Source organism: Aotus nancymaae, unplaced genomic scaffold (assembly GCF_030222135.1).
Source record: "Aotus nancymaae isolate 86718 unplaced genomic scaffold, 86718_ANA_hifiasm-v0.15.2.pri h1tg000058l, whole genome shotgun sequence".
Taxonomy (NCBI): Eukaryota; Metazoa; Chordata; class Mammalia; order Primates; family Aotidae; genus Aotus; species Aotus nancymaae.
The window spans coordinates 26,172,794-26,186,196 of record NW_026988472.1 but is presented as its reverse complement, the minus strand read 5'-3'; the positions used below and the strand labels follow the sequence as shown (position 1 = coordinate 26,186,196).

General features: G+C 39.4%; 1 protein-coding gene and 1 non-coding gene across 12 annotated transcripts in view; both read right to left on the bottom strand.

Annotated features, from left to right (window-relative positions):
• DMD (dystrophin) overlaps positions 1–13,403 on the bottom strand; it is a 2,277,745-nt gene that overhangs the window by 1,750,759 nt on the left and 513,583 nt on the right. For all 11 annotated transcript variants that reach the window (XM_064364425.1, XM_064364424.1, XM_064364427.1 and 8 more), the window contains exons 3-4: positions 8,876–8,968; positions 3,388–3,465 (exon numbers count right to left, since the gene is read on the bottom strand). In XM_064364425.1, coding sequence (XP_064220495.1) covers positions 3,388–3,465; positions 8,876–8,968 — 171 coding nt within the window. The remainder of the gene's footprint in view (positions 1–3,387; positions 3,466–8,875; positions 8,969–13,403) is intronic.
• Positions 6,539–6,642, bottom strand: LOC135270007 (small nucleolar RNA U13). The gene has a single exon (XR_010338235.1). It is a non-coding gene; the product is annotated as a small nucleolar RNA U13 (small nucleolar RNA).

Here is a 13,403-nt window from a genome sequence, read left to right as displayed (position 1 = left end):
AATAAAAACTGAGCCTTAATCCATTCCTCACACCATATTCAAGAATCAATTTCAGAAAAAAACACAGATCTAAAATCAAATGGTAAAACAATAATGGTTCTATAGATAATAACCTAATATAGTATCATAATGACTTTGGGTAGGCAAATATTTTGTCAATAGGATATAAAAGTATAAAGTAAAAGTTTTAAAGAATGAACTATATCCAAGTGAAAAACTTGTTTTTATTAATATTTACCATTCAGTGAGGAAAAAGGTAATCCATAGAGAAGGAAAACACATTTGCAACTCATGAAACAAAGGGCTTACATCCAGAATATAGCAGTAACTCATAATTTAAATAAAGTCCAAGTTAATTTTTCTCTTTCTGAAACATGCTTTGGATTCAGATGTCAAATATTTTCCTATCCCAAAGTCATATAAATTTCCTTCCATGGTTATCTGTTTTATTGCCAGGATTTTTCTGGTTCCCTTGGAGTAGGCAGATAGCTCAAAATGAGCAGGCAAGGGAACCCCCTGGGAAAAGAAGTTGTGGAGAGGTTGTCTGAGAGTCTGTGCTGCCTGCTGGCAGTCAGCAAAACAGACCATGACTATACTGGCCACACTGATTATGTTTGGCCTTGTGGTTGGGCTCCTCTAGTCCCAAAGGGGATTTAGCAGGCCCTTGCCAGAAATAACCACTCTACAGATTTTCCCTGCAGACAAGCACACACAGCTCCTCCAAAAACTGGCCTTCAAGTATTCTTTTGCTCATTATAATAAACACACACACACACCCACCCCTGGGTGGAGATTGTAGATGCCAATGGGACATGGTATGTGTACTAGCATGTACAACCAAAGAGCATGTGTGCCCCAAAATCCTCCCAAAACATGCTTGCACGTAACACCCCCACACCTACCCTTTCATGATTTATCATCTAAGATTCTCAAAGTTCCCCAGCACTAGCTGCTGCTGGCTCATTGCTCCTTTGTGTTCATGTGCACTCAATGTTTAGCTACCACGTATAATTGAGAATACTTGGTATTTGGTTTTCTGTTTCTGTGTTAGTTCACTTGAGATAATGACCTCCAGCTTCATCCATGTTGCTGCAAAAGACATGATTTAATTCTTGTCTGTGGCTGTGTATTATTGTATTCCATGCTATATATGTACCACATCCTTTTTTTTTTCCCTTCTTCTTTGAGAGGGCATCTTACGCTGTCTCCCAGTACTGGAGTGCAGTGGTGCAATCTTGGCTCACCGCAACCTCCACCACCTGGGTTCAAGTGATTCTCCTACCTCAGCCTCCAGAGTAGCTGGGATTACAGGCATGTACCACCACACCCAGCTTATTTTTGTATTTTTAGTAGAGAAGGGATTTTGCCATGGTGGCCAGACTGCTCTCAAACTCCTGACCTCAGGTGATCTGCCCTCCTTGGCCTCCCACAGTGCTGGGATTACAGGTGTGAGCCACCACCCCCAGCCTGTGCCATATTTTCTTTTTCCAGGATTGACTTTTATAGGAGATTCAAAAGTTTATTTTCTTAATGACATTTTCTTGGTGGCAACAGTCCAGCTACATCAAATAAATTAAATCTAATAAGTCTATGTTCTGCTCTTTTCTTCACTGTTACATTTTGAAATGGAATATGCTATTCTGATATTTCAGACATATTCTTTGTGTAACTTTAATATTTTTAACAATTCATAATGTAGATGACACTGGTATTTCCCAAGTCTATCAGACTAATGAGAAAAAACAGTTCCTAGATTATTTTATTCTGCCTGCAAAGTAAAAAAATCTGTAGTTAATTTCTTCAGAAGGCAAACATCTCTGTAAAATAACTTTCATAGGTTAAAGGTGACAATGACCCTGAATTCATAAATCAGCCAATTAATTGCTGCACAGTTTCCTTTTCCATATCCTGTGTAATGTCATCTCCCTGCCAGATAAGCTGAGCAACATTTGGTGGAATACATGTTATTATGAATCTATCCCTGCTTATGGTTACTTTAAGAGCAAGTAATCAATGTACTTGAATTTATCTTTGCAAGAAAGGGGTGATGGAATTAGGAAGCTACTACAAGTGCCTGGTAAACGTATTGGTTGATTACAAACACTTTAGGATGTTAAGAAAGGAGGACTGTCTCCAATGCCGTGATAGAGGGGAGGAATCGCCAAGTTATTCAGAGATTAGACCTCCTCTGACCTGCCTACTTGGTTTAGCTGTGATTGTTGACTTTTTTTTTTTTTTTTTTTTGAAACAGAGTCTCGCTGTCGCCAGGCTGGAGTGCACTGGCACAATCTCGGCTCACTGCAACCTCTGCCTCCTGGGTTCCAGCGATTCTCCTGCCTCGGTCTCTCGAGCAGCTGGGATTACAGGTGTGCACCACCATGCCCAGCTAATTTTTGTGTCTTTAGTAGAGACAGGGTTTCACCATGTTGGCCAGGACAGTCTCTATCTCTTGACCTCATGATCCACCCATCTTGGCCTCCCAAATAGCTGAGATTACAGGAGAGAGCCGCCACGCCCAGCCAATTGTTTACTTCTTCTAATACAAGACGTGTATTTTAGTCCAGTTAAATCTAAACCAAATATAATAGAAAAAAAATCTGCCATTCTTATCCAGAGTAAAAATAGTGATGTTTCCGTGTAATGTATATGCTTAGAGGTGGTATTAGTGTTGCCTTAATTTAAACAAATGCCATCATGAGATCTGAACACACTTAGCACATACAAAATTTTTGGTATAGTAAAATCCATTTGTTGCACAGAACACTGCTATAAGAAACTGAGGTCACTGGACGTGGTGGCTCACACCTGTAATCCCAGCACTTTGGGAGGCTGAGGCAGGCAGATCACCTGAGGTCAGGAGTTCCAGGCCAGCTGGGCCAACATGGTGAAAACCTGTCTCTACTAAAAATACAAAAATTAGCTGGGCATGGTAGTATGTGCTTCTAATGCCAGCTACTAGGAAGGCTGAGGCAGTCGAATTGCTTAAACCCGGGAGGCGGAGGTTGCAGTGAGCCAAGATCACGCCACTGGCACCCCAGCCTGGGAGGCAGAGGGAGACTCCATCTCATTAAAAAAAGAAACTGAGTTCACTGCAGGACTCTGTCCACCAAACACAGCTGCATGAAGTAAAATCTGAAAACAGCAGGGAGCAGCCTATCAGATCTGGTCCGTGCCTTTCCCTTTCCTCTGTGTCAGCATGCATTTGCTTCCTGAATCACATTAGCCACAGACAGACGTACGCGAATTACAACATGTGCTCTCCATACGAACTGGTCTGATTTACAAGTGAATTTGAGATACTTTCTCTGCATTTGAGGCCAAAGCCCTCACTCAAACATGAAGCATGCTGTCTCACAGCATCCAGACCTTGTCCAGGGCACTACTTACATTATTGTTCTGCAGAACCCGCAGTGCCTTGTTGACATTGTTCAGGGCATGAACTCTTGTGGATCCTTTTTCTTTTGGCTGAAAACAAAATGAAAGAACGTTCACTGACCAGCAGAGAGACCGACAATCTCCCAGAAATGAAACAATCTATTAATTTCACTGTTAACTTTGAGTATTTCAAATGAACACCAGCTGTGGGGCATTAATATAATGAATCTAAATACTTTGGGTGAATTGTCCTTGGCCTGGTACATTTTTTAGCATAAACAAACCACTGTCTAAGAATGGCAACACTTTTTTCTTTACAAAGGCTATTCTGGGATGATTGTTCCTTCATTCTATAGCTCAGTTGGGGATTATTGCATCACCGCCAATGAGAGAAATATCAGCAAGTATAAAATCATTCGCTAGTAAGACAGAAAAGCAAGTTAATTCCCAAACTTTTTAGGAAAATTTACAGAAGATCTGACTCTAGCAAAATAACATAATGCCAAGTAGGGTTAAATGAAAGCTTTTCTGTGAAGAGATTACCTTAATTGTCTTTGTCACTGAAGCTGAAAACCTCAATCATCTTTGGTTCCCCATTTTAATCTCAATCCGAAAATTCGTATCTTGTCCTGAAATTTTTCAACTAAAATCTGCATAGTTCACTGCAATATACAAATTAACTCATTTATTCAGTTGTAGAGTTTTAGAAATTCTACCATGATGATGCCTGTTGTATTTACTTCTTTTATTTTCATTTCTTTTACCTTACTACATTGCCCTTATTAGCTACTGCCCGGAAAACATAACTTCCTTCCCTTCTCTACTCACTCACCGTTTCTTTATCCATCCTGCCTATCTTCAACACTGACGTTCCTGAAGTAACCCCACTGGCAACGCAAACCACTTGCAAAGTTCTCATCTCAACTGTTAGGTGACTACAGTCAACAGTTAAGGGCAACAACTACAAAGCTGACTACCTGGGTTCAATTTTCATCTCTGCCATTTCTGTGCTGTGTGACCTGGGTAAAAAAAATTTAATCTCCCTGTACACCAGTTTTCTCATCTGTTAAAAATGGACTTAATAAAAATATTAGCCACAGACATACACAAATTACAACATGTGCTCTCAGTAAGAACTGCTCTGATTTACACAAGAATTTGAGATAGTTTCTCTGCATTTGGGATCAAAGCCCTCACTCAAATATGGAGCATGCTATCTCACAGCATCCAGACCTTATCCAGGGCACTACTTACATTATTGTTCATATAGCTGAAACCATTGCACATATGGTTTCTGGGAGAATTCAGTGTGTTCATATTCATAAAGCACTTAGATTGGTACTTGTCACATAGTTGGTACAACATAATTATTGACCTCTTGGTATGTGCCAAGTACTTTCAATGCACTACCTTTAATCCCCACCTTGCAAGGCAGATAGTTTCATCCCCAGTGTAGAGAAGTGAACCTCAAGTTAAAAGGTCTAATATATTGACTGCCATGTAATAATTAATGAATCCAGGATGCAAACTTTTTTCTGTGTCTGTACAACTCTAGTCTTGCAAAACTTATTTCCTTCTTCTCCACCTTGTGCATGCAGCAAATGAATAATCTGTATTCCTATTTTTGCATTTTACTCCTATACTTTCCAGCAATGCTCCCATCTTTCTCAAGCGGTTCCTCACCCTGGAACTCCTTTATGATTTGCATTGCCTGCTTAATAACCCAAATTAAGCTAAAGCCATCTTACTCTCCAAAGTGACTTGCCAGATATTCTTTATAACATGGTATTGACATCCGATTCCTTTGACTTCACAAAACATTAAGGCTAACTTTACAAACCAGAATCTCCCTTTTCACCTCCTAGAAAATTTTCCTTCAAGAACACCAGAATGATATACATTTACATTCTGATATTTATCCCACTTTCCACCAAAAAAGAGGAAGAAAACAAGGCTGTAGAAAGACTTTAAATGAAAAAAAATTAAAAAGCAGCAGCCGGACATGGTGGCTTCCACCTGTAATCCCAGCACTTTGGGAGGCTGAGACAGGTGTATCACTTGAGGTCAGGAGTTTGACACCAGCCTGATCAACATGGTAAAACCCTGTCTCTACTAAAAATGCAAAGTTTAGCCAGGTATGTTGGAGCATGCCTGTAATCCCAGCTACTCGGGAAGCCGAGAAAGGACAATTGCTTGAACCCAGGAGGCAGAGGTTGCAGTGAGCCAAGATCATGTCACTGCACTCCAGCCTGGGTGACAGAATAAGACTCTGTCCAAAAAGAAAAAAGAAAAAAAAAGGAAGCAAGATAAAAGCAGCAAATAATGGCATACAAGTTTAATGGTAAATTTAGGACTTTAAAGTTTTGAAAATAATTACTCAAATCAATCCTTTGCCTAACAGTTAGACAAAAGCCATATATTTCCTTTTAGTCAGTTGCAGAATTATAGTCATAAAATTTAGCAACATTTTCCTTTGTATCATACTCAGACATTAAATGTACACATATGAGCATATGTATTAGAACCAAAGATATTCTACTCTTTTGAAAAGCTGCAGTTTCTTATCCTATATTGGGAGCCTAAAATCTGCCCCTATTAGAGTCTCCTTGGGGAGTATTTCTTATTTTATGATTGTAAGGCAAGTACCTTCCTTTTAACCCTGGGGATGTCCTGAGCCAATAATCCAAATGCAGATGCTTCTGAGTAGAATACTAAAATTTCTGTTCAGTAGTATACACGACTCCCATTAGGAGAAGATATAGCTCTGCAAAAACTATTAGAATTCAAGACTAAGTATAGAGAATTGGAGTTCTGGGATTGGAAGCATTCATCAGAGAGGCGATTCTGCTTTATGGAAAAGGTGAAATTATCAGACCAGGGCTGACAGACCCGTGATTAGGACAAACAATGGATTACGGATTCCGTTAGTAGCAGTATTGGAAATTATGTCATCTATACTGGCATGTGTAAATATTTGGTGATTTTTCCCCACCACTAGCTTACCCCATAATGGCCAATCCCATGGATATTTTATTTTTTCTTTAGTGCTATTACTAATTAGATTCATTTTGTCTTAGCATCTATGTATATATGTGTATATAAATGAAAAACTCAAGTGGTTTTTAATTTTTTAATTTTGCTGAGATTAGTGATTTTTTCTCCATGTCAGATGGGTAATGTGCCAACATTATAATAAGTTTTGAGGGAAGCATATCTCACACATGAGTATAAATACCCAATCATCATGCTTATGAATTACAAAAGGATATGAAATTCATTATTTTAAACGTTTTGTTAACACTAACAAAATTGCTTTGGGTGATAGACAGGTTGCCTCAGTCAAGAAAATGGCCAGAGGCAGGGTGCGGTGGCTCACGCCTGTAATTCCAGCACTGCAGGAGGCCGAGGCGGGAGGATCACGAGGTCAAGAGATCGAGACCATCCTGGCCAACATGGTGAAATCTCGTCTCTAATAAGAAAATACAAAAATTAGCTGGACATGGTGGTGCGCACCTGTAGTCCCAGCTACTCGGGAGACTGAGGCAGGAGAATTGCTTGAACCTGGGAGGCGGAGGTTGCAGTGAGCCGAAATCGTGCCACTGCACTCCAGCCTGGTGCCTGGCAACAGAGCGAGACTGTCTCAAAAAAAAAAAAAAAGAAAAGAAAATGACCAAAGAGAATTGCAGCACAAGAGAAGTGATTATGCAGATACCCGGAAGTGAAGAGACCAAAAGCCTTGTACAGAGGACCAAGACAGGTTAAGCAAGCCACAATCTTTCAAAGATTTTTTCCATCAACATTTCGAAGTCACTGGAATATCTCTATTTGGTAACTGATAATAGGACTTACCCCAGAATACAGAAGAAACAAGATACATAGGGACACACTGAGATATATATATATATGTGTGTGTATATAGATATACACATATATCTATGTGTATATCTATATACACACAAATACATACACACACACACATATATACACATACACATGGATACATATATACATATACGTGTACATGTGTACACAGACACATGTACACACACGTACGTGTGTACATGTATACACATATGTATACATATATAACTTGTTCATATAGTTATAGGAGATGAATGATTATATATAAATATATCTATAACCAGTAAAATGAAGACTAAGGTTACATGATGACTTTAGATTGCCTCAAACAGTTTAGCTATAAGGCAATAGCACTGATTTTTTTCCCTTGACTAAAGTTGTTTCACTATGTCATCAAGTTGTTCTTATATCAGCACAAGTTCAGACTTCTTGAAAACATATCAGTTTTAGTTTACTATATAAACTAAATATATAAGCTTTAGTTTAATATTAATCTCACATAGCTGAAGATATAAAATGAAAGTATAAGTTATGTCTCTTCTCTATACGACTTCAGAATTTGAGGAGAGATGTCAGTCATATATACACTAAAAACAAAACAGTAAAGACAAAAATGGGCATTCTGTAGAATTTAAGAGGGAAAAATTAGCAAAGGTCATTTGGCAAAGGCTTTACTGAAAAGAAAACAAGGTTTCTGGGAGACTGTTGGGGTAGACAGAAGTACAGAAAGAAATACAGGCAAGTAAAACAATACAGGCAAAAAATCAGATAATCGGGCAGTACATAATGAGAAAAAAGTGGCTTAGCGTAAGAGTTATAGGAGGCAGGTTGAGGGAGATAACACTTTTCTTTAACTTTGACTTTGAATGACAACTCGAGTTTGTATAACATGATAAAATCTGTGTGTCGGTATTCATGTGCTGGGGAGTTGTAATGAAAGGCAAAGAGAAGAGGTTAAGGCAATAATTTAGCAGAATTTATTTGATAGGTAGGAACAGCATGATTGTAGACTGGAGGCTTAAGGTCTACTTTTTAGAATAATAGCAATCTAACAAGATTATTTTAGTCAGGGAATTTCAATTTGAGTTCTTCTCCCCCTAAGACCTTGATCAACATGAAATTAATTGATCTGTAATCATGTGTAACAATCATCTCTGTCTCACAGGAATGACGTGAAGTTGGACCAGATAATAGTTCAAGAGTAAGTTACATTCTCATCACATATGCTATTACATATTACACTAAAATGCCTGTATTTTATTATGGTATCCCACATTTTTTATTTATAAACTAATACAGGCTCATTGTAAAGTAACTTCAAAACACACAAAAGTACAAAGATAATTTTAAAGTCATTATGTATAAAAGCCTTCATTAAGACATTTGATAAGAAACCAATTAGTAAAACTGAGTAATATCTATTGATATCAATTATATTACTGAAATTTACCTTATTTTTCTGTAGACTATGCCAAATGAAAATCATATGAGGTTGCTTTACTGAGAAATATGTATTGCTAGTTAAATCAGTACTCAGTAAATTAGTTAATTTTACTAGATCTCAGAAAGCTATGTTCATTTCTGGTCTGAAATTCTACTAAGTTTAACATTAACTTTAAAAAAAAAATAAGTCACATACCAGTTTTTGCCCTGTCAGGCCTTCGAGGAGGTCTAGGAGGCGTCTCCCATCCTGTAGGTCACTAAAGAGGTTCTCTATATGCTGCTTCCCAAACTGAAATACAAAATATACTCAATGTAATGAAGCACACTTCCAGTGATACATTTCCATGATTATGCCTTTTGAAAACTAAAGCTATATTTAAGGATAATTAATGTGCATAATTATTAATCTGCCAAAGATGATGGATGAAAAAAGGAAAGTTCAAATGACAAAAACAAAACAAAATTTGATCATAGGTCAACTCTATTTGAATTATTTTGAGTACCAAGAGTTGGAGATTTCTAGCCTAAATGATCTAATTAACTCAAACGAATGTAGATTCTATGAAGAAGACAAAAAATACAGGAATGATCATGCAGTTAGGGGTAAAGGGAGAAGTAAATATACAAAGAAGCAAAGACCACACACAATCTACCCAGGTGGGTACATAAAGTTTAACCATTCTTACAATATACAGTCATAGAGTGTTCGACATCCTCATCACTCAGAATGTGCTTGCTGTGTATACACATTTTGCATGCTGATTCAGAATGACCTATTCTCATACTGGATAACTCAAACTTTAGGAGTGTCTGGTTTTAACAGGTTTGGAACAAGCCTGTGAGCTTTTCATAACTTTTACTCAGTTCTTTGCTCAGGAATTATACCAAGGAGAAATAATAGTCAATAAATAATATTTAATATCTTTGAAGTAAATGCTCACAAGAGACATTGTTAAATAAGTGGATTTCATAACCGTAGTGAGATTAGTAATAACATACTCATCTTACATATGTGATACTGAGAGGTTAAGTACGTGGCTCTTTGTCATGAAGCTGGAAAGGGTTAAAGCCAAAATTGTGGCTCCAATCTGTCTAACTCTTGGTTCTTGTTCTTTCAATCTTATGTCACCTCCTTGTACTTTTATGTGGGTAACCTCCCATATAGGTACTGAGGAAGGAGAGTTAAGCAGAATCCTGACACAATTAGGGCCTGAAGAATATCTCAGTTTATAGCATTACTACTTAGTTATTTCCCTTTATATAATCCTTTATATATATAATCATATATTAGTTCATAGAAGGAGTGCCTAAAGAATATCTCAGCACTCAGTTACTTCCATATATATATATATATCTTAGTTCATAATCGGAGGAATGCCTGGAGTAGACACGGTACAGAGCATGAATTAAGGAATAAGCAGCTTATAGTCGGAGGAATGTCTGGAGCAGACACAGTACAGAGCATGATTTAAGGGAAAAACAGTTATACCAGGACAAGAACCCATGGCCCAGGCAGCAGCATTCGGTATCATAAAGATACCTGCTGTATGGCAAGCTTGGGACAAGACCCACTCCTCCTGATAAAGGAGTTGTAGGACCTTGCTCCAATTCTTGTGGAAGGCTGCTCTCAGACAGGCAATCCCTCGAGCATCTGAGGGCTCAAAACCCCTCCAGATAATCGCACCTTGTTGAAGGAACTTTATCAGCTCTTGTTACTGTGCTGCTCCAAAAACATCTTTCTATAGAACTAATTGGAGGCTGCCAGCAGGTGGCGGTAACCCTGACAGCTCTGTCACTGCTGTGTGACTTGAAGCATCCTCCTATAAAACTTCTTAGAAGTAGCTTGCCCATAGATAGAGGTATTGCACACTGCACCATCTTCACTGTGCACGGCCCATCTCCATGCCTCGGTGACCTAATGGGGTGGACCCCTTACTGCACACAGCCCACTTCCTTGCCTCAGTCACCTAATGGGAATGGACCCCTCGCTGCACACTGTCCACCTCCTAGGATAGGTGACCTGATGCGGGTGTAACCCTTATTTTATTGCTCACAACCCTATCACTAACCTTAAAGATGACTTCACTCACTACCCTGCCCCCTAACCTATACACAATAAATACAGACACTTCTGGACATTCAGGGCCTCGCCTGTCTCCGCTTATAGGTGGTGTGCCCCCCTGAGCCCAGCTGCGTATTTCTTGTAATTCTGTGTCCTGTCTCTATTTCTTGGATCCTGTGCCTCAGCATAGCATAAGGGATACCCCACGACCCTGTGGGGCCCTTGGCCCTACACTTTTATAACCTACTATTTGATTATCTTTCAAATATTTATCTTTCTTTTGTTATATTTCACCAAATCCTTTTCTGGTTAAAACACTACAATCCCATCATATGAGATAATTCCCACCTTTTTCATCACCTACATTATCTAAAAATCCCTCATTTAATCAGTACAGACATATATTGAGCATGAATAAACCTGAGCTAGGTACTGAATCATATACTAGTAAATCAAACAGATGTAGGTCCAGACCCTATAGAACTTAGAGTCCAGCAAAGAAAATATTCCAAAAAGGTAATATGACATAGAAGCATTAAAAAGGACTAAGGAACATATAACAGTGGGAACTCTGGTTTCGCAGCAGTAGTACCCAAGCATATTCACCAAAAGTCTTGGGTAAGACTTAGAGCCGTGCTGTCTTTGGGTGTGAACCAGTACATTCCCAAGTGTGGTGGCCATGGGGATATACTCCTTGCACTTTTGGAAAGGAGAGACAACAAAGTGGACTTTGTCTTGCAGCTTGAGTACTAACTCAACCAGTTAGAGAGATCATCAAGCAAGCTCCTGGGGTCCCTGATTGTAGGCCTTGGCTCCTAGATGGCATTTCTGGGCTCACCTGGGGCCTGAGGAAAACCCACAGCACTGAAGGGAGAGACTCAGACCTGGCACCATTTACTGATAGTTAACTAAAAAGCTCTCAGGCAGGCCTTGAGTGAGCATCACTAGGGTAGCCAGGCCGTGCTCACCACGAGCCTGAAGCAGTGGTAGCCACAGGACAAGATTCCTCTGCTTATGTTAAAGGCCAGAAAGGGTGGGACCAACTTTGTATTGTGGCTTGGGTGCCAGCTCTGCCACAATAGAACAGAGCACCAAGTAGATTCATAAAGATGCAACTTCAGACCTTGACTCCTAGATGAGATTTCTAGATCTGCCTTGGGCCTCAAGGGCGCTCATTGCTCTGAAGGGAAGGACATAAGCCTTGGTGGATTTGCCACCTGCTGACTGAAGTTCTTGGACATTGACTAAACATCATCATTAGCCAGGCCGTGGTTGCTGTGGGCCTTGGGTGAGACAGTGCTATGCTGGCTTCAGGTTTGACACAGCCTAGTGGCAATGGTGGTGGTAACAGGAGTGCTTATGTCATCCCTCCCTCTAGCTCCAGGCAGCTCAGCATGGAGACATACTCCTGTGGAGGTGCAGGGGGATAAGGGAGAGTAAGGGAAGAGAACAAGTGTAATCTATAAAATTCTCTTGGATCTTATCCAAGACCACCAAGGTTGGACCTCTATGAGTCTGCAAGAGTCAAAGCATTACTTGGCTTGGGGTGCCCCCTAATATAGATATGGCTGTAGTATCAAAAGACTAAAGCCTTCACAAGAAGGATGGGTACAAATGAGAACAGATTGCGAATACTATAGTAAATACACAACTCTTTATACACACTCTTACCCATATAAAGACAAACATCCACTTTTTTTTTTTTTTTTTTTTTTTTTGAGATGGAGTCTCGCTCTTGTTACCCAGGCTGGAGTGCAATGGCGCGATCTCGGCTCATCGCAACCTCCGCCTCCTGGGTTCAGGCAATTCTCCTGCCTCAGCCTCCTGTAGCTGGGATTACAGGCACGCGCCACCGTGCTCAGCTAATTTTTTTTTTTTGTATTAATAGAGACGGGGTTTCACAATGTTGACCAGGATGGTCTCGATCTCTCGACCTCGTGATCCACCCGCCTCGGCCTCCCAAAGTGCTGGGATTACAGGCTTGAGCCACCGCGCCCGGCCTAAAGACAAACATCCACTGTTATCAAGACCATCCCGGAAAACATGATCTCACCTAGTGAGATAAAAAAGGCAACAGTGACCCATCCTGCACTGACAGAAATGTGACCTTTTGGACACATCTCAAAATATCTGTTTTGAGGAAGCTCACCAAAATCCAAGAAGAAATTCAGAATCCTATCAGATATATTTAATGAATAGATTGAAATAACTTTTTTAAAAAATCAAGCAGAAATTCTGGCACTGAAAAACTGACATATTGAAGAATGTATCACGGTCTCAACAGCAGAATTAAGCAGAAGAAAAGTTTAGTGAGCTTGAAGACAGGCTAATTTAAAGTACAGGCAGAGGATATTGAATACAAAAGAAAAATAAAGCGCACCCACAAAATCTACAAAGTAGCCTCTAAAGGGCAAATCTAAGTGTTATAGGCCTTAAATAGGAGGGATAAAGAGTGATTGGGGAGAAAGTTTATTCAAAGAGATAATAAAAGAACTTTTCAAAGCTAAGACGAGATATCAATATTCAAAAACAAGAGGTTATAGAACACTCAAAGAAGACTACATCAAGACATTTAGTAATCAAACTCTTAAAAATCAAGGATAAAGAAAGGATCCTAAAAGCAGCAAGAGAAAAGAAACATTCCAAGATGCTCCAAAACAAC